Source organism: Arachis ipaensis, chromosome B5 (genome assembly GCF_059453495.1).
Source record: "Arachis ipaensis isolate K30076 ecotype BB chromosome B5, ASM5945349v1, whole genome shotgun sequence".
Classification (NCBI taxonomy): Eukaryota; Viridiplantae; Streptophyta; class Magnoliopsida; order Fabales; family Fabaceae; genus Arachis; species Arachis ipaensis.
In genome coordinates, this window is record NC_142440.1 from 5,619,043 (window position 1) to 5,646,361 (window position 27,319).

Genomic DNA, 27,319 nt, shown 5'->3' on the forward strand with positions numbered 1-27,319 from the left:
ATTTTTGTGACATTAAGTGTTTATTTTAGTGTTGTTAAATTGTAAGAAATTTTATTTTAATAATTTTTTTTATTTTTTATATGTTTGACAAAATTTTAATAATAAAAATAAAAATATTTTTTAAAAGCTATTATTTATATTTTTTGTAAATTTTTTATTTTTATATTATTATACTCAAATATAATTATTAAATAAAAAATATTTTTACATAAAATATCAAAATATAAAATTATTTTTATTTTTCTAAAATTTTTTATAAAAAAAATATCGTTTAAAAAATATTTTCATAAAAACTCATCTAAATAAATTCTAAGTTACTAATCCTAACTTAGTATTTATAGAAAACTATACAACAATATTTTGGAATTACATTAATAAATATATTTAGACACAGATTATTTTCTAAATGCCATGCAAAGAGAGCCCATTTAAAAAAATTGAAAATAATTATATGTAAAATTAATAGAATAATATTATAAAAGTAATAAAATTTATTATTTTTGTTTTATAATTAGTTATTAATATTTTAAAAATATTGACTAAAAATATGATATTAGATTGTTAAACTGAAAATTAGGTTACTCACTAATATAAATTAAAATTATTAGCCGTAAAACTTTTCTGAAATTGATATTTCAGGATCAAAGTTAATCATAAAAAACTAAAATAAAAAAACGTTTCTATAATTTAATTTGATGGATAATCCAAGACAGTGGCATAATCAAGTATATATCTATCTCCAAATCCCTAACAATAGCACTCCGATATTCCCGACACAGAAAAAGCTCGAGCCTTGAACCTTGAGCTATGGGTTTGTTATCATGGTGGAAGGGCAAAAAGTCAGAACCCGAACCACCAAACTCCAACTCTTCTTCTTCGGTTCAGCTGAAAGCCAATGGTGCAGCTAAACCCACCGAGGTTCCCGGCATGAACGGCGCCGTCGAGGTCCCTCGCCCTCCAGACGCCACCGTTTCGATTTTCGAGTTCGGTTCGGTGGCCGCCACCAACGACAGGGTCACCCTCGCTGGCTACTGCCCCGTCTCCGAAGAGCTCGAGCCCTGCCGATGGGAGTTCCTCCCCGCCGTTGAATCCAACGCGCCGCAGTTTCGCGTTGTCTTCTGACACCGTAAGCTCGAAAAAAGATTGAGAATTTATGTGATTTTTGGTGTGAGAGGTTCTGCTTCAAACGAAATTTAGCTCCTTTCAATGTTTGAATTTCAGTATTCCTAATTGTTGTTCTTTTTAACTGTGACTATGAATGAACTATGTACTTTGCATTATTCAGTATCACTCTGTAGATTCTGATTCTGAGACAATTTTTGACTTTGTACAGTATATCTTAGATTCTTAGTTGACTTGGGCGTGCTATGTGTTAATCTTTCCCTAATTAATGTGCAGTGCAATGGTTATGTGGTTTGGTTGTGTACAAAGAACAAAGGATTGTGCTTTTTTAAATGGGGAATACAATTGATGTGAATCCTGATGTCAATAATTAGAATTGTTCATCCATTTAGAGGCTCTAATCTGTGGTGTTTTGGGTTGTGGAGGTCCTACTCTTTTCATACTGCATTTTCTGAATGTTACTTGGAAATGTTTTGCAGAATGCAGAATAGAGAAGAAAGTGAGAAAGGGCAGGATTAAGCATATGTTCTGAGTTGTTTGCTCATGCTCACGTCTTTCCGACGTGATTGCTGTGGTCAGAAAATTCTGTTTTTGTTAGTGATTTTCTTAGTTTAGAGACTTAAGAGAGATTTGCTACCATGGGCAAATGAATCCTTGGTTGTACTAACATTCATATGATCGGTCCTCTTGAACCCTTTGGTGGCTATTGTGAATGCTGTTTAGTTTCAGAATTTGCACTTAATTAGAGTATGTTTGGAAACTTTAATGAGATGGAATTGAATTGAATTCTAGAAAGAATTGATTTGCAATTCAATTCTCACACCACTTCTTAAATTTGGAATAAAAAGAATTAAATGGAAAAGGAATGGTTAAAATATATGTAATATTACTATGTTACCCTGAATAAGAGGGAAGGGAGAAAAGAAAAGAGAAATGGGAATATTTGAAAAATCAAATTATGTTAGGGTTAATTTAGATGTTTTAATTTCAAATTCAAATTTCATTAAGTTGGATTTGTGATTTATTTTTTACTTGAATATGAGAATTAAAATTCTCAAAAGAGTTTAAATTCATGTAATTTTTATGTTTAAAGCAAGAAAGGCAATTCAATTCTTGAGAAAATTCTAATTTTATGCTTTCCAAACACATTCTTAATCTTTATCCTTACACCAAAAAAAAATTTCTTTATCCATACTTCATCCCGCATTAACAAGTTCCTTCACAAACTATTATTAGCATATCAATCCAATTTCTCAATCAAATTCAACGAAAATATCATTAGCCTTAACAATTCTGTAAGAAAAACTTGGGGTACCGTAATTACGATAAATTGATTAAATTCCGTTGCAAAGAAAATAATTCACGATTGTATTGAAATGGCAATTCACTATCTAAACAAGTATAACTCAATTATGATAATAATACTGTTGCCTCATTCCTCAACTGACCGTAAATCATACATACATATACAAGGTACGTCAAGTTTGCCGAAAGCTCCCCCACAGTTACTGAGGTTTGGAAATCATTTTCAGCAACATGGTAATGGCATTCAATTTCAATGGTTTGAAACGGGAAAATGTCTAGGTGAAAGCTTATAAAAGCAAGAGAACCAATAGCACGCACAAAGAATAAATCCATTTTTACACATGAAATTATGCCTGGTAGACTTCCATCTCATATCATACTGTAATAGTCATCTTCATCACTCATTCCCATGAAACACAATATGGCTAATACAAACACGAAGAAAGATGAAAGCTCCATTGCAAAGGCTCCCCAACCAATAGCACCAGAATGCTTTAGAATGCTTGGAATGGCAATGCTTCCAATAGTTGAGAATCCAGTCAAGAACTTGGCTAAATTCACCCAGCTGCTCCATCATTCATCAGACCACAAAACAAAAAGTTGAATGATTAATAACCTTGGATCGGTATACAACCTTATCTTTTTTCTTTTTTAATTTTGTTTTTCAATTAATGCTTGAATAATAACAGTTTACCTGCTATCAGATTCAGAAAATACAGAAGAACCATTAGACCCCGCAAAGAACAGCAGCGGCATTGGGAGTAGCACATATGTTATAGCTGCAAGAGAACAAAACACCAAATGTAATAACAAACCAGGAATGTTGTGGTCACATTAACATCTCATTCCCTTAAATCTTCAAGAAATAAATACAGAGATGCTTTATCTCACCACTTAGCATCGGCCACCAATTATTATACAAAGCACATGCCTGTCACATAACACAGATGCAACTAGGTAAGCAACAATTACTTCGTTACCAATAAGATGTGATGCATTTATTAACAATGAGAAGAACACAGACCAAAATTTGCAAGACAATTCCCCCAGAGACCAAGATTGCCAAAAAGGCAAGTTTTCCCATGCTCAGGCAAGAACGCAAATATCCTGGTAAGTCTGCCATCTCCAACTTACCTCATGTTACACGGAAAAGGGGCTGGAGCAAGAAATCTCATTACCACAATGCTATATGGATATTAAATCAGAAGAAAATACTAAATCAAAACCAATTCTAATTTCTAACAAATCTGTCATAGATAAGATGAAGGTTAAACCAACCACAGTGATATTCAAAAGTTTGGTTTTATTCTATCACAGTGCCTGCTGCATAAGCACAGAGAAAGAAAATCTAGTGATTTGAGATCAGCATCAGGTAAGTCCAATGCAATATTAAAACAACAAAAACAGCAGCAGCAGCTATGTAAATTAATGACACAACGAAGAGAACAAAGGCCATATTTTTTATGAGATAGCTAAAATGCAATATGATTTCAAACCTAATTCACCTAATAGACATTACATTGTTTCAATCACAATTTGCCATACAAGATATCACTTCTCTTTAGTACTGAACAAGTGAATGAAATTTCCACACCTTTTCACAAACAAGCCTTTGCATATCTGAAATGGTTTAAACATATAATAGCACCTAAAAATCAAAAACCCAATCCCACATATTTTTTACCCTAAAATCAACAAGATCAAAGTTGCATTAGCCAAATGATTGATTGATACCCAGAATCCATACAACAATCTGGTCTAGATGACAGTATGTTCAAATATAACTAAATTCACGGATACGAAAACCCAGAGCTAAAAGCAAAGGCCATGGAAGCAAATCCTATGAACAAGCACAGGAGTAACGGCAATTTTGTTCTCTCAGATCAAAGAGAGCAAGAAACTAACAATCAGCAAAGTAGAATCAGAAAAGATGATACACTATAATCCCTAAAATTGAAGGGAGAGGGTTCAGCCTGCAAATAAGTGCATGCGATTGGGAACTACATAAGCAAAGCGGAACTCAATCTGGGAGAACAATAAACTCCGATAAAACCACAAATTGATAAGAGATGTGGAAAAAGGTTGCAGAAGAACACAAATTGGGAGGGAGATTAAGAAACTCGTACCTGAAGAGTGAAGTAGAATTTTTGGTTGTAATTGAAAGTTGATATATGGATCGGTGAGATTGATGTGTACGGAAGGTTCAATATCATTCAGGGTTCAGCGGCAACGGCAATGACCTGCCACTCAGACTCAGCTACCAGCCAGCACATCGGTCCAAAATCCCAACACACCCTTCCGCAGTTCCACGCCTTATTGCTCTTTCGATAAAGTAACATTCTTTTCTCCGTATCTTTTCTCGAATAAATATTAACATTGCCGAACCAGTTAACTTCCTTCTTTGCCCATGGTGGATTTTTTATTTTAATATGGAAGGGAGAAGTGAGTTTTACGGTAATGTTACAAAAAATAGAGTTTTACAGTGTTATGGGGGCGCTGTTATGGGCAAATACAATAAGTAGAACACGTGTTATACTGACAATGAATGCGTATTGTCTTTATAAATTAAAAATAAATTGATTTGGCAATTCGTACTCTGTATTTTATAGCCTCCATAATTTTGTAAAACATCATAATTTTTAATATTAAAGGATTACACCAATTTTTATCCAATATCCAAAAAATTAACCGCCCATGGTAGCTAAATAATTTGATAAGTTTGGTTAAATTATTATTATTTAAATAGTTTTAATTATTAATTATATTTTTTAAAAATTAAGAGTAAAATTTGAATTCAAAATATTTAGATGAAGATAGAAATACTATATTATTTGAATTATAATTTATTGGTAATTTTATATAAAATTAATTGTACATAATTTTTTATTATTATTTATATTCTAAATATAGTAAAATTGATTTAATATTATTTTATTTTAAATATTATTAAAAATATTAATAGAAAATGTGTTTTTGGTAATTCTAAGTTTTCTACAATTTAATTAAAAAATCATGATTTATATGGATATAAGAATTTGTTGTTCACATAGAGTTACAAAGAAAGACTATCCTATCTAGAAAAAATTATAAATTAATTTTTATCTTTTTTTTGTTTTATTTTTAACTTTTTTTAGTTTATGATAAGATAAAATTGAATTACTTTTAAAACATTTGATATTTAAATAGATCGAAAAGATTGTTAGAAATAATATTTTACTTTTTTTTTTTTTTTACTTCAAACCAAATTTTTCAAAAATTAAAATTCACACATGCTTTCTGTCTTTATTTTCGTTTTCAAAATAAAATTTGTAGATTTTTTAAAAAAAAATTTATTGTTGTCACTTGCATGTTACGACTTTAAACATATTTCAATGCTATCGTGTCGGCACTCGGACTAAGTCAGTCTATTCCAAAAAATTATATAAATATTATTAAATTTAACATTCTAAAAATTTACTGACATACAACTCCTAAAATCAGATAGTCTTTATTTCTATTTTTTATTTTTTTCTTTTTTTTTTTTACGTCTCTTCTTTTTTTTTTTTTTATGTTATGAGATTTTTTGTCTGATTTTTTTTTTCCTTTAAATTTTAATAATTCTTTAATGATGTTATAACTCCCTTTTTGTGGTGTTATTTTTTATTTTTATTTTCTTGATGGTTTGGTTACTTAGCTGGATCTCCATGATCTTTGAGATTATCTTAAAGGATGATAATTATTTATGAAAGAACTTTTAAATACATAAGTAAATTCAAAATTGTTCTAAGAGAAGAAAAAGATATTTTACTATGTTTGCAATGTTTAATATTTTTTATAATAAAATTTGTGATTACTTTTGAATTTTAGTTTAACATAAAAAATAAGTTTTTTCATAGCATAAAACGTGCCACCTATTAATCCTAACTAATGAAAACGTTAATAAAATGACAGAAACTGAGAAAAGAGACTAAAAAGTAAAAATATTAATGCAATCAATAAAATATGATATTTATGTGTACATTTTGACTCATTAAATTATTAATATATACTTTTTATTTATCATATGATTAACCACGTGTATGCTTGCCTATTCTTCCTAAAAACAAAAAGCATTCTTAGTCTTAAATTTTTTTGGTACCATTTTTTTAGATTACTCTATTTTAACACAAACATTAGTGGTAATTTTTTTTATTTGGCTTACAACTGAGTCAATATTAACTAGGATTGTACATGGATCGGATAATATCTACATATCCGCAGTAATTATCTGCATCTGATCCGAATTTTGTAGATATTATCCGATCCGCACTATGGGAGGATCGGATTGCGGATTTGGTAGTGATATCCGCGGATTCGATCCGCAAATTCGCATATCCGCACATCACATATAAATATCATAGTTTAAGAAAATAAACCCTAATGTGATATGAATTTTAGTGTGTTGTTTTATGAATTTTATGATATCTTGTTTTTTATTTTTTATGTTGTACTTCGACTTGGAATAATTAAACTTAAATCTTGTGTTATTATTTTTTTTGTTATTCAAGAGAACTTTTATTGATAATATTTTAGAATTAAATATGCTTAAACAGGTGAAAAATATTTTTTTTTTCTAAAAACAGCCAAATGGAATTTGGAAACATTTTTTTTTAAGTATGCAGATATACCCGATATCCGATCCGCAAGATTGGATCAGATCCGACCTGAAAAATTGTGGATATCGTATCCGATCCGATCCGATAAGTGCAGTGCGAATCGGATAGAATTCAAGGCTATATCCGATCCGATCCGATCAGTGTGCAGCCTTAATATTAACTAAAGTTGGAATGAAAAATTTACACATATAATTAATCTTGTGTTGCACTATTATCTAAATAACTAATTATTTATTAACACATCAATAAAATAAGAGTAAATAATCAAATTTATTTTTAAAAAGTTATTTATTTTTAAATTAGTCTCTATTTTTTTAATCAAATTCATCTTTTAAAGATTTTCAATTAGTTAAATTAGTACTTTTGTCACTTTCATGACGACATCAAAATTTGCTAGTGTGCAAAATGACGCTATATTAACCACAATATACTCCTGATAGTCCTAATTGACTATTTTTTTTTTTTACCAAAGATAGAAAATTCGAACCCGCAACCTCTTTAATTGAGTATGGGGAGACTATGCCATTTGAGCTATAACTTGACTATTAACATAATACGTTTATGCGATTAGATCAAATCAACCGTAAATTAAATAGAACTTTGAGATAATAAAATCTCTCAATTTGAGATTGATTTAATTTAATTTTATAAATTTATCATGTTTACACCTAATTAATACCGTCAAGTGTGTGGTGTGATATCACTTAATGTGTCATATAATAAACTATGACGCTGTGAGCAACTTACAATCTTTGAAAGACGGATTTAATTAACAAAAATCCTTCTAGACCAATTTGAAGAACCAATAATTTTTAGAGACAAATTTGACTATTTAGATTAATTTTTTTGGATAAAGTATTATTTTGATCTTTGACGTTTGGGTCGAATCATAATTTGGTTTATAACATTTCAAACGCCCTATTTCAGTCTCAAAAACTTTTAAACATCTTATTTCAATTCCAAACAATTTTAAGCGGGTTCAATGTTATCTCACCATTAAAGTTGACATTGAAACAAACAATTCGCATATCGAAGAGTCAATAACATTCGATTTCAATATGTAAGTAAAATTAATCCACTAATGATCACTAATATAAAAGTTTTTTTTTTAATTTTGAAGCGCTGATAATTAATTGTTAGGATTTGAATTTTTGTACAAAAAAATTGAGAAGAAGAAGTATTATAAGAAAGTTTTGATTATTTTTTCTAACACATAGAAGAAAATATGGTTTAATTAGCAACATTATTAACATTCACGTCATTCATTTTGCTAACTATTTGTGTCAAATTTAACGATAAGACAATATTAAACCTGTTTAAAACTTTTTAAAACAGAAATAAGACGTTTAAAATGTTAGTGATCAAATTAGGATTTGTCTCAAATATTAAGAATCAAAATAGTATTTTATCTTTTTTATAAAAAAAAATGAATAATATACTCAAATATTGTAATTTTTTGTATTTTTTTTAAATTGTAAAAGATACACAAATCAAAAGATTTAATTTCTGTATCTCAAATTTTTTAATTTTTTTAAAATAAAAATTAAACGTTCCAATTTCAAAAATTTAAGGAATTCGATTTTTGTGATTCTAAATTACACCGTTTTTATATTGGTGGAAACTCAGGTGCAGTCGACTTCACGTGAAGTTGATAACTAAAAATCATTAGGTAAAAATTTAGTCAAATCGATCAAATCATCTAACAGCTCTCAGTTATCAACTGCACCTGAGTTTTCACCTTTTACATTTTACATTTTAGATTAATATGCCAACGGTTTATAATCCAACAAAACACGATTATGAACGCAATATTAAAAATAAAAAGTAGACCATTTACTCGAAGAAATATTTTTTTTTAATATATAAAACACACTGTATTACAAACCTCATTTTCTGCGGAAAAGTTGATTGATTTGAAAATTGTAGATTGCAGTGGCGAGTTTGAAGCTGAAGGCTGAAAGGTGTGAGTGAACAGAACTAGAGTCGGTGGTGTAGCCGTGCAGGGAAGCATGAACCGTGGAAGGGAGAGGAAGTCGAAGACATCGTCACCGTCGCTGATTCCAATGGGAATCGAACCTCCTCGCGATTTGCTTCCCTCCAAGCACGACTTCCCCAAGCTCCTCCTCGTTCTCGCCATCTCCACCCTCGTTGCTTGCTGCTGCAACCTCTTCTTCACCTCTTTCGTTAATCCCTCTACCAAACCCTTCTGCGATTCCAACTTCATCGACTCCTCACATTCATTTTCCGGTCTCTCTCTACAATTGCATCGGTTTGTTTTGTTCCTTTTCTGTAGGCTTTGTACTAATATCTTGTTTATTGGAATCATTTCTTACAGATGATTGTGAACCTTGCCCAACTCATGGAGAATGCTACGCTGGCATGCTGGAATGTTTCAAGGGTTACCGCAAGCATCGTAATTTATGCGTAGAAGACAGTGAAATTAGTGAATCAGCACGCAAAATTGTATGTCTCTGCAAATTGTTTTTTTTTTCTTTTTTTATTGCCAATTTGATCGTGTATGATTGGACATTTGGACCACAGGTGGAGAGAGTAGAGTTTCACCTTTGTGAAGAATATGCTCAGTTTATGTGCTATGAAACTGGATCAATTTGGGTTAGTTCTGTCACTTTAAGTAAACCCCTGGATTGTGCAGTTAACTTGGATTTATGGTACGTTTCTGTATTTATTACTGTCTGAATTGTAGCTGAACTTGGCTGGTTTCAAATTCCTTTCTATATTCGCATCTCAGGTTTCAGAGGATGAATTGTGGAATCGTTTGGAGCCATTTGGGGATGTCTCCTCGGACAATGCGCTTTATAATTTTACGAAAGAGAAGGCAATTGAGTCAATTGGTAAATCATTGGAGCTGAGGTTAAATTCTCATGGGTATATATCATCCATTTTATTGCTTGTGAATTTTCATTAACCTCTTAAGTCATAGCTGCTTTGCGACTTCAGTCATATTTTTCTCAAGACTTTTGCTGAGGATAGTACTTGTGTCTCATGTAGGATGAAGGAGTACAAGTGTCCAGATTTGTTGGCGGAGCATTACAAGCCATATGCCTGTCGCCTTCGTCAGTGGATATTACGGCACATTCTACTTGTTTTGCCTGTTTTTGCCATGGTATCCATCTCTTAAACGCATGATTAAATGCATGTATTTCTGTTATCAATGAGTAAACGTTAACAATATTGAGATCAAACAGCTTGTTTTATTGACAACTATGTTCTGGAATGTCCGGCGGAAACTACGCATTTCAAAAAGAGTGGAGGAGCTTTACAGCCAGGTATAGTGTAGTTTTCTTTCCTTTTTGTGATTATTTCATGTTTTAGGAATGAATTTCCATTTCTTCTGGTTTTATAAGTGTGACTTTAGTTGTAATGAGCAATAATCTTGATTGAGAATTTAAGGTATCAGATAAATATATTTGAATAGAATTTCAGGTTAGCTATGGTTCTTATAATAGTATGGTATTAGTTAGAGGGAAGTTCTGTGTTTGGTTACAATAGGATTATGCATTTATTCTCCACTTGAACAGTTTGATATGTATTACAGTACTGTAGGCTTAGATGAGTGCAAAATTATCCTTGTATCCTGATTTTTGTTAAACATAGATTTCTGGGTGATGCAGTTTGCCACTGGTTCAGATGGAAAAATAATTCTATCGTATAGTTATGATGGACTAAATTTATAAATATATCCATGTGGTTTCTGTCCTTTGTAATTGTAATTATGGTTTATATAGTCTCTTATGTGCTATATAGAGGACTAGTTGTGACCTTTTTCTGATCCCATCTCTGTATCAACACCTTTATTGATTTAATAGGTCTGTGAAATACTTGAAGATAATGCATTGACGGCAAAGAGTGCGAACGATGAACGTGAACCCTGGGTTGTTGCTTCTAGGCTACGAGATCACCTGCTTTTGCCTAGAGAGCGGAAGGATCCTCTATTATGGAAAAAGGTAGTTATGGATTTATTTGGTCTTTTGGAGTTGGTTTCATGTGATTGTTTTGTATCTGATATTTTTAGAATAATTATTACAAAAATAGCAACATGGATCAAACTGATTCATTTGTCTGTATCCAGTTGCCTCCATGCTTCAGCGGATACTGGTTCACAAATTGACCTTGTTCATTGGAAGCAATATTAATTCTGATTGTGTCATCTTCTCTCTCCTCATTCTATTGACATAGGATGCAATATCGCAATCTTTGTATAGCTTCTGTTCACTAATATTTCTTTTGTCATCTGCTTGCTTTTGTCCTGTTATCAAATTAATATTTCTTTTGTCCTGCTTGCTTTTCACTAATAATTAGTTTATTATAACTTTATTTTAATTGCAGGTAGAAGAATTGGTTCAAGAAGATTCGCGAGTAGATCGCTATCCCAAGTTGGTGAAGGGTGAATCAAAAGAGGTTTGGGAATGGCAAGGTAAATCAGGATACTTGTTTGAGTTGTCAATGCAAACAAGATGTTCCAAATAAAAATAAATTAAGAATTGGTTATTACTAGCCAAGTTTCTTTCATTATTCATCCACTTCTAGTAATATGGATTCATTAGACTACATACTGAAAATATTCCTTCCAGTATGATGAGCTGGACATTATCCTGATAGAAGTTTAATTCATTGCACTGGTCTGCCTAAAGCTGTATTCTGATTGACGATTCTGATTTTTCCTGCCGTTTTTTTTTTTGTATTACTAATTATACCTTTCCTTCCCCATAATTTACAGTTGAAGGCTCTTTGAGTGCCTCAAAGATGAAGAATAAAAGAGATGCAAGCAAAACGGCAGTCAAAGAAGGCATGAACCTTAACTATCAAAACCAGCCCATTATGAAAGCGGGTCAGTAATTACGTCGTTAGCATGTTTTGTAATCATGCTTGTTTTCTTATTATGGTTGGAATGATTTTGTTGTGCTATTAACTTAATGCAGAGCATAAGGAGCCACTGTTTTGATACAAAGTATTGTTTGTACTTTGTACAATAGAAGGTTGCATAAGATACGTTGTATATTCTTTACAGCAAAACATGGGGCAAATGTGCGGCATTGTTGTGTGTTTTTGTTCATGCAGTTCCAAAGCACTTACAATTTGTATGGTAGTATGTGCTGACTGCTGATAACTGAGGAAGAGAAATCAAGTATTCAAGTCCCTGAAACTGTGTGACCCTCGCGGGTCTTGGATAAATTCAACTGGGCATTTTTATCCTGGAAGACCTTGTTTGTAGGATATAGCTTTTCTTAAACATATTGAGACATACGAATTTAGATATAGCTTTTCTGGAAGAATGGCATCATATAATGTGGAAGAGTCCAGTGTAGTGATTAGTGAAGGTAGATTTTGAGGAATTGGCATCATAAGGTCAGGGACTTTTTAGCATTAGACTCCATTACTCTCAATTGATCCCAAAAAAAAAAATGTTTGATGTTCTCTCCCTCATGTTAATTTTATATAGACAAATGTTGTATGGACATATAGATTGGCATCCGGATTGTTCTTGTTTTTTCTTATTTTAAAAGATCTAGATATGGTTTAATATGCATACTAAAAATACTTGCAACCTTGTAAATTTGTCTTCTACGATAATGTAATGCTTTCCTAGCTAAATTTAGTTAACGTTTTATATAAGATTGTTTCTTGCTTTTAGCTTGCTTTCTAATTAAGACCACGATCGGCAACGCACACTAATGGAAGTATGATGGTTTTTATGCAAAGGAATAGTTTGTTGTATTGAAGAATTTAAACTAAATCGTTTGATGCAAATATACTGGAAATAACATCTCGTGAACCAAGCCGTAATTAAAGTCCAATACAATGACCATTTGAAAGAAACTAATGTTGGGCTATATAACTTATTAGAATGTGATGGTAATAATGTGTATATAACAAATCATGAATTATATTAACATCTGCCCGTCTAGCTCAGTTGGTAGAGCGCAAGGCTCTTAACCTTGTGGTCGTGGGTTCGAGCCCCACGGTGGGCGATTTTTTGTTTAGTTATTTATTTTGGTGGTATATAGAACTAAGAGCATGCAAGAGAGGCCAAAAAAATAATAAAAATAACTATAGAATATTGTTCTAAAAATATTCTGGAACTGTTACCTAACAAGTTGTATGCCTCCAATGTAACCGACACTCGTCTCAATTGCTTTGCTGCGGCATCATCCTAAAAGGTCAAAACATGAATAAACTACAATAAAAATTAAACATGCATATGTTTCATAATATTATTTATTTATTTATTTTCTTTTAGCAGTGTTCATTACCTATGTATGTCTTCATCAGATTTTTTAATTTGACTTTATGTATTCTTCTATTAGACAGAGGAGGGGTGAAACTTTCTTGAGTTGCAAAAGATAAGGAGAGAAAACCTGCCATGACTATTACTTTATACCAACATCATTCATTAGTATCATGAAATTAAAGCAGCATTCATTATAATTTAAGAGCTCAACAGTGACAATATTAATGTGAAAATATACGCAAAAGTGAAAATATACACACCCGGTTAATTAGGTCAACAATAATGTGTGATTATGAAAGTAGGGCAAAAAAAAAAATATGACATTGGAAACAAGAGAAGTAATGGTATAGCAGTAAACTATACCAAACAAAATTGTATTAATATTAACTATAGCATGACAAGGACAGTTTCCTTAATTAGGCACTGTGGTATTTTGAATAATAGTACTATTATAGTATTATGTGGTGTGCTTGTTATGCTAGCTAGTAGCTAGTAGCTACTAAAATAATGCTCTCCAAGGTGTCAAAATTAAAAAATAGTAATTACTATATATGAAATGATGGAGCCTTTTGAAAACAATGAAGAAAGATAGCTGAGAATAATTATAGAATGGAGGAGACAGAGATCTATGGAATGGTGATAATGTATGCATATGTGGGACTTCCACTTTCTTCAAAGATATAAAGATAGATAAGCTATGAAATTTTTTTTCTTTTTTTCTTTTTATTCAAAATTGGAGTCTACATATTAAATTGGTTTTCAAATAATTTTTGTTATTATTTTAAAACTTTTTAAAATAGATTAATCTCTTTATAAGAAAACTAATTAAAGATTTAATTATTTTATAATAAAAATTATTTATCCAATAAATATATTAAAAGTTATATTGAAATAGACAAAGATACTTATGTTATATGTGACAAAAATAATTTTAACAATTTTGAGAATAACAAAATTATTAAGATATTTACACATGTACAAAATAATTAGTCTTTATTGGATTTATGTATTTATTTTCCTTTACTCCTCCTCATCATGCATATACTTCTTTGTAATACTGAGAAATTAAACTGGTATATGAGTCATATGACTGATTCTAAGTTTGGTGAAGAAACTCAGGTTTAGTGTTAATTATATGGAGCCAAACTTGTAGTTTAATTTGTAGGTTGGTGTGTACATTTAACTATCTTAAACAAGTTATTAACTATCACCTTCTAACTTAAACGAATAATATATAAATTAAGAGTTAATTATATTACTTCCGCTAAAAAAAAATAAAGATGATAGAAAATAGTAGAAAAAATAGAGAGTAAAAACTAAAAATGTTATATCAAGAGAATAATGTTGTACAACATATCTAAAAAGTATACTTTTATCTAATTTATATACATAATTATTTTTTTTTTGTTTGTTTTAATTCATGTATATGATGTGTGTATTTATAACTGGACAACTAATTTCAGATTCAAAGATTTAATATGAGTGAAATAATTTATATACATTACATACATATACACATGATAAAGAATTTAATTTATATTGCTAATAATATACTAAATTTTAAGATTAATAAGTTCATAAATCAAACAATCATTTATTATTATTTCTTTCTCATTATTAACGACTAAATATTCGTGTAATTCATAGGTTAGGAAAATGTTAAGAAATAAATCTGGTGATGAGAAATTAAACTTGAAAGTTGAAACTGTAAGGATAGGATATGCATGCATTAATTGGAACCTAGTCTGAAAATTCCCACCTTCCGTTTTCATATATTCACCGACCTATATATAGTACACATGACTCATGTGCCAAAATCATATAGTAAAAATAGCCATATTGCTATTATTACCAATAATAATAATAATAATTCAAAGACAGAACACTAAAAGTGCAGAAAAATAGAAAGAGCAAAAGACAATGACCAATGAGTGAAAAGAAAGTTATATGCTTCTTGCTTTACAAATGAAAATGGTAGCTATATATATACAATAGGACTGAAATTACAGCTCATTATTGAGTGGTGAAACTTGGGTAATTCTATGATTGGCAACATCTTTTACAGCAAGGCAAAAAAGATGTTTCTAGAATTATGGTGGTACAGTTTCTGATAAGGTTGGAATTGTGTTGCTGAGTTGTAGGTTGGTTTTGGGTGATTCTTTCTTTTTGTCTTGTACTGGCTTTGTGGTGTGGTTTGTTAGCCCCCCGCAAGCTGAAGATTGAAAGATGTCTTTCAATCCCAGCTTGGATATGTTGACAGTGAAAAGGCGGAGTGGCAGTGCTTTGGTGAAGACATCCGCAAGTTGGTTGGAGGAGGAAACGGGAAGGAGGTGCAAAAGCCCAGCTTGAACTTTTTCGCGAACTAAGTGGCAATCCACTTCGAGATGTTTAGTTCTCTCATGGAAGACAGGGTTGGCAGCAATGTGGAGGGCGCTTTGATTATCACAGTATAGCGCGGGTGGGCGGATGCAGTTGATGTTGAGAGCCTGAAACAAGTTGAGTAGCCATAGTAATTCCTTGGTAGTTGTAGAGAGAGCTCGATACTCTGCTTCGGCTGAGGAACAAGATACTGTGTCCTGTTTCTTGGTTTTCCAGGATATGAGAGATTTTCCAAGGAAGAAACAATATCCAGTGGTAGATCGGCGAGTGTCGGGGCAGCGTCCCCAATCGGCATCACTAAAACCAGAGATTTGGAGGGGGGAGTCCCTTGGAAAAAAGATGCCTTTGCCTGGTGATCCTTTTAAGTATTTGAGAATGCGGAGGGCTGCATTAAAGTGAATTTTGCTTGGGTTATGGACAAATTGGCTCAATTGTTGAGTAGCAAAGGTAATGTCAGGCCTGGTTGTGGTGAGGTAAATGAGGCGGCCAATGAGCCGTCGGTAGGCAGTGATATCATCAAGGGGTTCTCCGGAGTTTTGGCTGAGGCGAATGGAGTCATCCATTGGGGTAGACGAGGGTTTGGCAGCGGTAAGGCCAGCATCAATGATAATGTCCAAACAGTATTTTCGTTGGCAAAGATAGAGGCCAGCAGCTGAATGCGCTACCTCAATGCCGAGAAAATATTTAAGTGTGCCAAGATCCTTAATTTTGAACTTAGAATCTAAGGCAGCCTTAATGGATTCAATCTCAGAAACAGAGCTACCAGTGACAACTATATCATCGACATAGACAAGGAGGGCAGTAAATGCTTTACCAGATTTTTTGAAGAATAGGCTGTAATCCGTCAGGGTCTGCTGGTATCCACACGAGAGTAAAAAGGAGCTGAGCTTCTCATACCATTGTCTTCCTGATTGTTTAAGGCCATACAAAGACTTCCTTAAACGACAACACTGACCAGGCTTAGAAGGTGTTAAACCAGGTGGCAAGCTCATGTACACAGTTTCAAGGAGGTCACCATGGAGGTAGGCGTTGTGGACGTCTAACTGGTGCAGTGTCCAATTATTGATGGAGGCCAGAGCAAGGAGGACTCGAATGGTGGTGATCTTTACCACCGGAGAAAAGGTTTCGAGGTAATCCACCCCTTCAATTTGTGCATATCCTTTTGCCACCAGTCGCGCTTTGTGGCGTTCAATGCTGCCGTCGGGCTGGCGTTTGATGCGATAGACCCAGCGACAACCTATGGGCTTCACATCAGCGGGAGTGTCGACAATGTCCCAAGTCTGATTTTGTTCTAGGGCCAAAATTTCAGCTCGCATGGCGTCACGCCAACATGGCTGAGTTTTGGCATCTGCGAATGTTCGTGGCTCGGCTTCTGTGGAGACGGAGAAGAGGAAGCGTCGGTGATGGGGTGAGACTCGTGTATACGAGAGTGAGTGTGAGATTGGGTGCTGGCATCTTGAAGATGGTTGGTGCGGCGTTGTGAGAGAGAGATTGCAATAATAGTCTGCCAAGTTGCGCGGTGGGGCATGGGTTCTGTTGGAGCGGCGGGGTGCAGCGGGAATGGGTAGTGTGGTTGGGGTTGTGGGAAGAGTGGACGAGGTGGTTTGGGCTGGGGAAGTGATAGAAGAAGGAATTGGACTTGTGTTTGTGTGGGGGAGGGGAGTTCCATCGTTGTTGGTTTGAGCCGTTGTGGGTGTTTGAATTGTGCTTGATGAAGGTTGGGATGTTGCTAAGTGTGGTGGTTGTAGATTGGGTTCTTCAAAGATGGTGGGTGATTGGGGAAGGATGTTGGGAGGGTTGGAGGGGTTTTGGTCAGGTTGAGTTTGTTTGTGAAAAGGGAGGCATGACTCAATGAATTGGACATTTCTGGAGATGAAAATCTCACGGGTGTCTAAGTCTAGTATGGTGAAGCCTTTTGTGCCGGTTTTGAAACCTATGAAAACACCTCTTCTAGCACGGGGATCAAACTTTGAACGGTGGTTAGTGAGGGTGGAGGCATAGCATAAGCATCCAAAAACTTTGAGTGAGTGAAAATCAGGTGGTTTGTGGAAGAGAAGTTGAAATGGAGTTTTGTTTTGAATGATTGGTGAGGGAACTCTGTTTATTAAGAAGACAGCATGGTTTACAGCATAGGACCAAAAGGATGGGGGGAGGTTTGATTGGAACATTAAAGCTCTAGCGACATTGAGTATGTGTTGGTGTTTGCGTTCTACCCTTCCGTTTTGTTGTGGTGTTTCGACACAAGACTTTTGGTGGTGAATGCCTTTTTTGGCATAAAAATCATTAAGAAGGAATTCAGGGCCATTGTCGGATCTAATGGTTTTGACATTGGTGTCAAATTGATTTTTGACTAAGGCGATGAAGTTCTGAATTTTTGTGCCAACTTCTCCTTTTGATTTTAGTAAGATTATCCAAGTAAATCTACTAAAGTCATCAATAATAGTTAAAAAATATTTGTGCCCATGTATTGATATTTTGGAAAAAGGCCCCCAAATGTCTAAATGTATTAATTCAAAAGGTTTGGATGCATTATTTGTACTCAAAGGAAAAGACAATCGCTTTTGTTTTGCCATATGACAGACATCACAAGATTCATTGACATGTGGATTAATAAAAGGAAATTGATGGTGGAGTTCTCTTAATCTTTGGTCCGAGAGGTGGCCTAGCCTACAATGCCATACATTGCTATCTGTGATTGGGGTTGTGATGAAGTTGTTAACATTGGCTAAGTTGGTGGAACTGTTGGTCCTAATGGGTTTTTGTGGTTGCAACTTGTCGGCTAGGTAGTACAATCCATCTCTCAATTCAGCCGAACCAATCATCTTCAAGGATTTCGCATCCTGTATTTGGCAGAAAAATTCAGAGAAGAGCAATTGACATGAGAGAGTTGTGATTAGTTTAGAGATAGATAAAATATTGAAGGTGAAACCAGGAATATATAAAACGTTGTGCAAAGTTAGGTGTGGTGAGAAATTTATTGACCCACAATAGTGTGCAGTGATAATGGAATTATTTGGAAGGTAAACATGTATCGGTTTGATTTTGTGGTGCATTTGAAAATATGATAATGAAGAACAGATATGGTCAGTGGCTCCTGAATCTAGTATCCATTTGCCATTGTTGTGTGAGCTTATAGAAGGTGTGTTAGGTGATAAATGGGATGAGAAATGAAAAGAACAATATGCAGTGTTTGTATGTATAACAGTGATACCAGACTTGGCCTCAGATGGCCCATGTTGACTTTGTGGTGTGGGTTTGTCTGCAAACTGCTGCCCATGAACATTGTGGAGAAGAGCTAAGAGAGATTGATATTGGGCTTGTGACAAACTAGGCCCAGAAGTTGGGTAGGTCTCTTCTTTGCTTGATCCGGTTTTGCTGAGTTGTTGTTGATATGAGGAATTAGGGTTGGCGGCAGCGGCATTGGTGTAGGAGGCGGTGGAGTTGCTGCGATCATTGAACCGAGGACGGCCGGGGTAGCGTAGGTGGCCAGGTGGATAGCCATGCTTGCCGTAGCACTCGTCGACGGTGTGGCCGGTTCGCCCACAGTAGACGCATACTTTTTCGGCTCCACTGCGTCCACCATTGGTGATGCGTCCGCGGCCGCGCCCGGGATTTAGGCGCCGTTGTGGCGTGATGACGGCGTTGGTGAGGGAAATGGGCTCGTCGAGAACACTACCGCCTCCTTGGAGTTGGCGCTCGTGTTGAATCACCATGTTGAAGACTTTGCTTTCCGGTGGAAGGGGGTCAATGAGCAAGATTTGGGATCGAACGACAGTGAAGCGGTCGTCTAGGCCTTTGAGGAACCGAATGATGAAGTTTTGGTCGTGGTAAGACCGTGCCGGGCATATGCAGGGTTTGACGGGGCGGTACGTGTCGTGCTCTTCCCATAGTGCTCGGAGGGCGGTGTGGTATTGAGTGACGGAGAGAGATCCTTGCTTGAGGCCATAAATTTGTTCTTGTAGTTTAGCAACACGGAGCAAGTCTCCTTGTGAGAATCTGTTGCGAAGATCTTCCCAAATTGCTTCTGCATAGTCGAAATAAATGACGCTCTGAGCAATGGGCGCTGAGAGGGAATTGAAAATCCAGGAGGAGACCAATGTGTTGCATCTACGCCAGGAAGGGAAGAGCGGGTCATCGGTGGCTGGAGTTGGGATGGTTCCATCCAGAAAACCTATCTTGTTCTTTGAGATAAGTGCAATGGAGAAAGCACGAGACCATTGATGGTAATTGTCGCCGGTGAGTGGCGGAGAGACGAGGACAGTAGAGGGTGTTTCACTTGGGTGAATATAGTATGGACTGGATGGTGATTGGGTAACATCAATTTTTTCTTGGTTGTTCTGAGACATGGTGTGGATGTGCAGCAGGCCCCTATTGGAGCTCTGATACCATCAAAGACAGAACACTAAAAGTGCAGAAAAATAGAGAGAGCAAAAGACAATGACCAATGAGTGAAAAGAAAGTTATATGCTTCTTGCTTTACAAATGAAAATGGTAGCTATATATATACAATATGGCTGAAATTACAGCTCATTATTGAGTGGTGAAACTTGGGTAATTCTATGATTGGCAACATCTTTTACAGCAAGGCAAAAAAGATGTTTCTAGAATTATGGTAGTACAGTTTCTGATAAGGTTGGAATTGTGTTGTTGAGTTGTAGGTTGGTTTTGGGTGATTCTTTCTTTTTGTCTTGTACTGGCTTTGTGGTGTGGTTTAATAATAATAATAATAATAATAATAATAATAATAATAATAATAATAATAATAATAATAATGATAACCATTTATACTATTTTTTGGTACGCCTTATTAAAGTGCACAGCTTTTCTTTTTGGAAATCAAATTTATTGGATTTATTTTTTTATTATATTATCACTTTTTATATAAAAAATTACATATATATAAAAATATGTCAAAAGAATAGTGAAAATAAGGTTTAATTACTCTGTTACTCCCTATAGTTTCGTGAAATTTTCAATTAGGTCCCTATACTTTTTTTTAATTGGATTCTTGCACCAATTTTTTTTTTTCAATTAAGTCCCTCTTAGTAGTAATTGGCTTAATTTTATAGGAACCCAACTAAAAAAAAAGAATTGGTACAGAGACCTAAATAAAAAGAAAAAAAAAAGTGTAGGGACCCAATTAAAAAAATTTTTGATGCAAGGACTCAATTAAAAGAAAAAAAAATATAAGAACCTAATTAAAAATTTTGCAGAGTAATTAAACCTGAAAATAACACCTCTAAAGTTTGTATCATTTTGTCTTTGTCTGGTGGGTTCCTTGTTCCACAGCCTCCTTGATTTAAAATTAAACCTGTACATACATTCATCAAACTATTAAACTTTAGTTTAAAAGAATATAATGAATGATGAACCATTACTTGACCAAACTCTTTTCATTTGTTGGTTATAAACAAGTTTAAGCTTTGTTGTGAGTGGTTACTAAGTGAAGTGGAACCGGAGTGTGTGATTGGCTGATTGCCACATTTTACAATTAACTTACATTATAATTAACGAACCCTAGCTAAGACATGCTTAAGATAAACTCTTCAAGTTTGGGGTAGTTGTCCCATATTTTAAGTATACCAAAAACGGTCTCTTTAAGAGTTTAGTTAAACATATATTTTTAAAATATATAATAAAATTAATAATTAAAAATTTGTTAAAAAATATAAAACGTATTTTAATATATTTATTAAGATAAAAATTTAAAATTTTTTTATTAAGAATAACTTTAATATATTCTAAATATATAAATTATTCAATTTTAGAGGGTGTGTTTAGTTTACCCTTAAAATTAACTAAATTTACTTTTAGTAGATAGAAGTGTGTTTGGGTAATATCAGATTTCAAGTGTCAAATTCGGTTCAACTCAAAGCAATTGTTTCTTGCTTATACGTTTAATTTTTCAGGTTGGCTTTAATGTCTAAATTAAAATATCATATTCTTATTAGCTATCCTTTCTTTTTATATTATATATGTCTTACTTTCATAATTTCCATATGAGGAAATATATAGAGTCAATGGAGTATCTGTACAATGTGTACAATAGAGATTTAGGGATGTTCGATTCAGTAAGATATCAGATGTTTATTATCCAGATGGTTATTCTGGATAATATGGATATATTGTGTTTGAGAAATTAGTAGTATTTTATTTTGGATGTTTATTTTTTAACTCATATAAGACCAAATAAATAACCCATTAAACACATTGTACAAATACTCTATTGATTCTCTAGAGAAATTTTTTTCATCTATAGTATCATTTTTATCTAAAGTATTTGATGAGGTAAGTATTAATGTTTTTTTTTTCACCAAAAAATGTTATTTAAATTTTTAATAGTGACTCAATATTATCTCATTATTAAATCAATAAAAAATTACTAGAAATGTGATAATATATAGTAAATATTGCATAGGACAAACTCTTATAATATTACCTTTATGAATAAATGTAAAATATAATTAACAAAATAAAATTTGGAACAAGTTACTAAAATAAATTGTTTGTCTTTTAATATTATTACAATACAATATTTATACATTGAAGATGCAAATATTTTTTTTTTTATAGAAACACAATAGGATATGGTGGATTATAATTTAGATAATTGAGTTACGTATGAGAAGAAACCGCTACACCCAAACGATTTTTGATAAAATGCATAAAAGGCATAAATTTCTAGCGATTTATTCTCACATGCAACTTAACGCAATGTTTAAATCATAATTCACTATATTTCTATTGCGATTTTCATAGAAATAGAAAAGATATATTTGCGTCTTCAATATATAAATATTGTATTTTGGTAATATTAAAAGACAAATAATTTATTTTAGTATATGCATGATCTGTCAGAATTTTTTTACGAGATTAAAGTGAGGATAATATAATAGGACATATATAGGACGACAAAAAAATTAAAAATCACAATATTGATATTTGTTTTTAACGTTTGAGACAAAAATAATATTTTAGTCTTTTATACGTATAAATATGTTATTCACAAAAAAAATATTTATAATATTTATGTATCAAATATTATAATTTTTTGGACTAGAGTTTGTGACCAGGATTTGTACAAACTTATATATAAAATTATTATTATTATGATAAAATAATATCTATATAGTTTAGGATTTTTTTTAATTAACATCTTAAAATGATAACCTATATAATTTTTCATTAATATTAATGTATATTTTTGGATAATAAATAATTTATTGTAGTATATTGAAAAGATTGAATAGAAAAGTAATAATAATAATTGGATAATATATATTATGCTTTTTTTTATAAATTTAATTTTATATCGAAATGTGATTTTGATTTAATTTATATTATCTATACGATATCTTTTCTTTAGTATTATGTCTTAAAAAATTATATGGACACAACTCACAATTTAGTTTTCATCAAAATTAATTTTACAATAATAAGTTAACACCAAGGTCAATTTAGTAAGTTAACACCAAGGTCAATTTGTCAATGCTAATCTAATCACACAATTAACAAGTTCGATGAATACTTTCCCATTGTATTGGACTTTAATTCACCGATATATATGGAATGTTTATTTACATTATAACGTGACAAATCATTTATCCAAAATTACTACCCTTTTTTTTTGCCTTATTTATCTAGTTCTAGGCTTCTAGCACACATCAACTTCTTGACTTGTGGCACATGGTGAAAAAGTAATGTATACCCAATATAGTCAATTTCTTAATTAAGTTGATAATGTTTTCATATGTGATTAGCATTATTAGACTTTAAGAAAAGTCTGTTGGTATTTTGTGAGGAAAGTGAAAGTCCCTTGGCACTGCCTCTTTAGCAATTACTATTCTAAGTGATGATTGCAATGAGATAAAAAAAAAAAAAAAATAAGGCAACATTTTTTTTTCCGTCCCAGATTTGAATTTTTTTTTTTTTCAGTCTATCATATGCAGGTATTCTTTTTTTTTTAAATTGGATTTGCGATAAATTGTCTTCTATGATGAGACAGTTCCTTTGGAAGGGTCAAATTGATGATAGAGATCTTTTTCTTGTTAATTGGAGTATCGTGACCACTCCAAAGAAATTTGATGGCCTGGGTGTTAGAGATCCTGCATGTGTTAATATATCTTTACTTGGTAAATTGGTTTAGCAACTTTTTCATTGTCAGGACAAGCCTTGGGTTGCTCTATTGAGCGCGAAGTATCTGAGGAATGAGGGAGTTTTAGATGACCCTGTCCCTTGCAATGCTTTTCATGTTTGGAAGAGTATCTCGAAAGCTTTTGGTACTCTTAAGGATGCCTTCTCTTGATGCGTTGGGTCACTTGATCAATCTTTTTGGTTTGACAATTGGATTATTGAGGGTCCAATTGCTCAAGATGTGCCTTTTGTACATATATCTGACTCTGATTTAACTATTAGAGACGTTTGAAAAGATGGTCAATGGAATCTCCATGATATTTTCTCTATCATTCCAGAAGATGTCAAACAACGTTTGAATGCTTATAATCCGGATTTGAATGCTGGAGAGAGTTCGAGTTAGTCGTGGGGTGTGGCATTTTCTAGACTCTACTCAGCTAGGAGTGGGTATAGTTGGCTAGCCAAAAGAAAGTTTGACTGGAATGAGCATGATAATTGGTTGTGGTATGACGACTGCATATTTTTGAGAAGTACAAGTTCTTGATTTGGCTCAGTCTTCATAATGTTATTCCTACGGCAGAATTTTGTTTGGGTCGTGGTTTAGCTTTATCTAACACCTGTCATCAGTGTCAGAATGGTTCTGAATCAATTCTTCATTGTCTTCGGGAGTGCCCTAGTGCCAAGGAGGTCTGGAACCTTTTAGGCCTGTATTCAGATAACTCGAATTTATATTATTGGCTTTACAGAGGTGCAAGGAATGGAGATGTTTTTTTTTTTCTTTTCGACCATATGGTGAATTTGGAGAAGCAGGAATCATGACTTATTTAATATAGATGATTCTTGGAGTGTTAGTAAAGTGGTGAGTTTGATTCATAGTTCAGTAAGGGAGTTTCACACTATTTTTTCTATGCATCAATCTTTGTCTCCTCCTTCGCTTTGTTTGCATTGGGTCCCACCTCCACTTCATTCAGTTAAATTGAATTGTGATGCTAGTTGTTTTGCTCCTTTTGACTATGTTGGTTTTGGTTGTATCATTCGTAATCCTGATGGATGTTGGTTGAAAGGTTGCACTGGAAAAGTTGAAGTGTGCAGTGCCCTTTTTGCTGAATTGTATGCAATTTGGAGAGGTTTACTTTTTGCTTGGGAGAGTGGATTTCGTGAGGTTATTTATGAAACAAACTGTTTAGAAGCTCTTTTCTTGGTAAACCAAAGAATGCTTGGTAAGGATATTCCGGAATGGAATTTGGTAAAGCATATACAGGAGGTTATGAATTGGAATTGGAAAGTCTCTATTCTTTTAATTCAGAGGACTGCAAAGAGTGTTACAGATTGTATGACTAAAGCAGCTGCTTCTGTCGCGGACATTCACTCGAATTGAAGCCAACCATAAAGTAAGCTTCAACATCTAATAGATTTAGATATCATATGACCATAGTCAATTAATTTGATTTTGTCTCTTTTTTTTTTTCTTTCTTTTTTATTTAGTCACAAAAAAAATATAATAAAATAAAATTTAAATTCCCAATACTTATTTAAATAGACACTACTTGAATAACTCAAATTATTTAGGCAAAACCGTTAATTTTGGTCAAAAGTCATATCAATTTTTTATTTTTATTTTTTATAAAAAATATCAAGCAATTATTGTCACGTTGATTTTGTAGAAAAAATTTACTGATTGTTCTCCTTTTTTGAGCTTTTTGTGGAGGCCACTTTCCCTGGGCGAAAAATTTTTTTCCAACTTTTTTGTGGGCGTGGCAAAATTAAATTCTTAGAAAAGCACATGAACACTAATTAATATAATCAATTATCTAATTATGTACGTTTGGCATCCAAAAGACGATGTACAAAAAGAGAAACATTAGGAGGTGATTTCCACTTATTTAACTTTATATTATAATTTATTATAAAAAGGTAAAATTATAGGTAAATTAGAAATATATTATTTATTAACCTTATATTTTCTCTTTAGTCAAATAGGCATCCTAATTTAATAAGGTGTTCATATGACCAAAGATTTTGGATTTGAACATAAGATTAGTAGGAACGTTCTTGTTATCGAATTTTTTTAGTGCTTTCATGTTATGTGAAGGATGAACCAATTAATCCAATAACACTAAAATTGGTTATCTTTTTATTCATCTTCAAAAATTTTGACATGTCTATGTACACTCGAAATATTTAATACTTTGCAGTGAAATAAAAGAGTCTTTTGGAATTTCATAAATCAAATACCGCGTTGGATAATTGTGATTAGACTTCATAAAATGTTCACGGTGATTATATTAGGCAAAGTTTGATTTAATTTTCCTTTCTCTTTTGTTGATTTCATCTTGGATACGTTTAAATTTTAATAAGAACTAGAAAATAAATAGTATTATTATTTGCACAATTTTTTTAGTATTAAGTCTAAATACAAATAATGAGGATAATTTTGTATGGGTTAATTAAATAGTTATTAAAATAAAAGAAAAACTTAACTAATCACTTAGTTAGCCAAACAAGAGAGAAAATGAAATCAACGAAGGTGGTTCAAATATTAAAAAAAGCTAGAATAAATACACAAATGATTTCCACTTACTAAAATATTAATGTATTTTATTGGACATAATCAATCTTTAATAGTCACCATGCCATATTGCCATTTATTGATTAGGTTACTGAAGAAAAAACGGCATCTACTTCTTTAAGAATCAACAATTACTATTTAATAAATAAAAATATTATGTATATGGAAAAAAAATTAATCAGCATATCTATATATATTATTTTACAATTTTTTGTATATATTTTATATTTTAATATATATTTTATATAAATAATTAACTTAATAATTAATTTTTAATATATAACATAATTATTTAATGAATAATACAAAAAAAGATTTATATAATATCTATGTTAAAAATATATATTAAATTTATTAATTATAAACTTTTTATAAAATATAAATTTAATTTATTATATATTTATCTTTTATTTTTTAAAATAAAAAATTAAAAAATTGTTGCTTATAAATTATAGAGAAAATACCCAGTTTAGTCCCTGAAATTACACTCGAGTCTCAATTTAGTCCTTAAAGTTTCAATTGCCTCAATTTAGTCCCTGAACTTTTTAAATTTTAATCACGTTAGTCCCTACAGTGGTTTCCGTCACATAGTCAATTGAAAAGTTTGACAACTAAATTAAGGCAATTAAAACTTCAAAGACTAAATTGAGGTTCAAGTGTAACTTCAGGAATCAAATTAAATATTTTTAACATTTTCTATAAAAATATTATGTATGCACAAAAAATCAAGCACTGTATTTATTTAAAAATATATTATTTAATTTATTTTAGATATATTTTTATATAACTAATTTAATAATTAATTTTTAATGTATATTTAATATAATTGATATTTTTAAGGTACATGTAAAAATACATAATTAAGGAAAAATCTAGGAGGTAGCAATTTTTGTATTTTGTGGCCAGCACTTAACCATCGAGAGAAAA

At 32.3% G+C, this 27,319-nt stretch overlaps 3 protein-coding genes and 1 non-coding gene across 6 annotated transcripts; 3 read left to right on the forward strand and 1 right to left on the reverse strand.

Moving 5' to 3' along the window:
* The first annotated feature begins 731 nt into the window (after positions 1 to 731).
* LOC107641650 (allyl alcohol dehydrogenase-like protein) lies at positions 732 to 1,828 on the forward strand. Its single transcript, XM_016345131.3, has 2 exons — positions 732 to 1,126; positions 1,602 to 1,828. Exon 1 carries the CDS (start codon positions 808 to 810, stop codon positions 1,120 to 1,122), a length of 315 nt encoding a protein of 104 aa, XP_016200617.1. The 5' UTR covers positions 732 to 807; the 3' UTR covers positions 1,123 to 1,126; positions 1,602 to 1,828.
* Positions 1,829 to 2,512: 684 nt separating this feature from the next.
* LOC107642629 (vacuolar protein sorting-associated protein 55 homolog) lies at positions 2,513 to 4,781 on the reverse strand. 3 transcript variants are annotated; one of them, XM_016346040.3, is made up of 5 exons: positions 4,554 to 4,768; positions 3,452 to 3,583; positions 3,319 to 3,358; positions 3,122 to 3,206; positions 2,513 to 2,992 (listed from the first exon to the last, which is right to left on the reverse strand). In XM_016346040.3, exons 2-5 carry the CDS (start codon positions 3,548 to 3,550, stop codon positions 2,797 to 2,799), a joined length of 420 nt encoding a protein of 139 aa, XP_016201526.1. In that variant the 5' UTR covers positions 3,551 to 3,583; positions 4,554 to 4,768; the 3' UTR covers positions 2,513 to 2,796. The 3 variants fall into 3 exon arrangements, with proteins under 3 accessions (XP_016201526.1, XP_088344415.1, XP_088344416.1); XM_088488289.1 differs by having other exon boundaries at positions 3,452 to 3,612; positions 4,554 to 4,695; XM_088488290.1 differs by lacking the exon at positions 3,452 to 3,583 and having other exon boundaries at positions 4,554 to 4,781.
* A 4,149-nt stretch (positions 4,782 to 8,930) lies between these two features.
* Positions 8,931 to 12,609, forward strand: LOC107642630 (Man1-Src1p-carboxy-terminal domain protein). The gene is made up of 10 exons (XM_016346041.3): positions 8,931 to 9,308; positions 9,397 to 9,524; positions 9,603 to 9,674; positions 9,811 to 9,947; positions 10,071 to 10,185; positions 10,268 to 10,348; positions 10,889 to 11,026; positions 11,409 to 11,496; positions 11,800 to 11,910; positions 12,002 to 12,609. Exons 1-10 carry the CDS (start codon positions 9,071 to 9,073, stop codon positions 12,022 to 12,024), a joined length of 1,131 nt encoding a protein of 376 aa, XP_016201527.1. The 5' UTR covers positions 8,931 to 9,070; the 3' UTR covers positions 12,025 to 12,609.
* Positions 12,610 to 12,978: 369 nt separating this feature from the next.
* TRNAK-CUU (transfer RNA lysine (anticodon CUU)) lies at positions 12,979 to 13,051 on the forward strand. The gene has a single exon. It is a non-coding gene; the product is annotated as a tRNA-Lys (tRNA).
* The last annotated feature ends 14,268 nt before the right edge of the window (positions 13,052 to 27,319 follow it).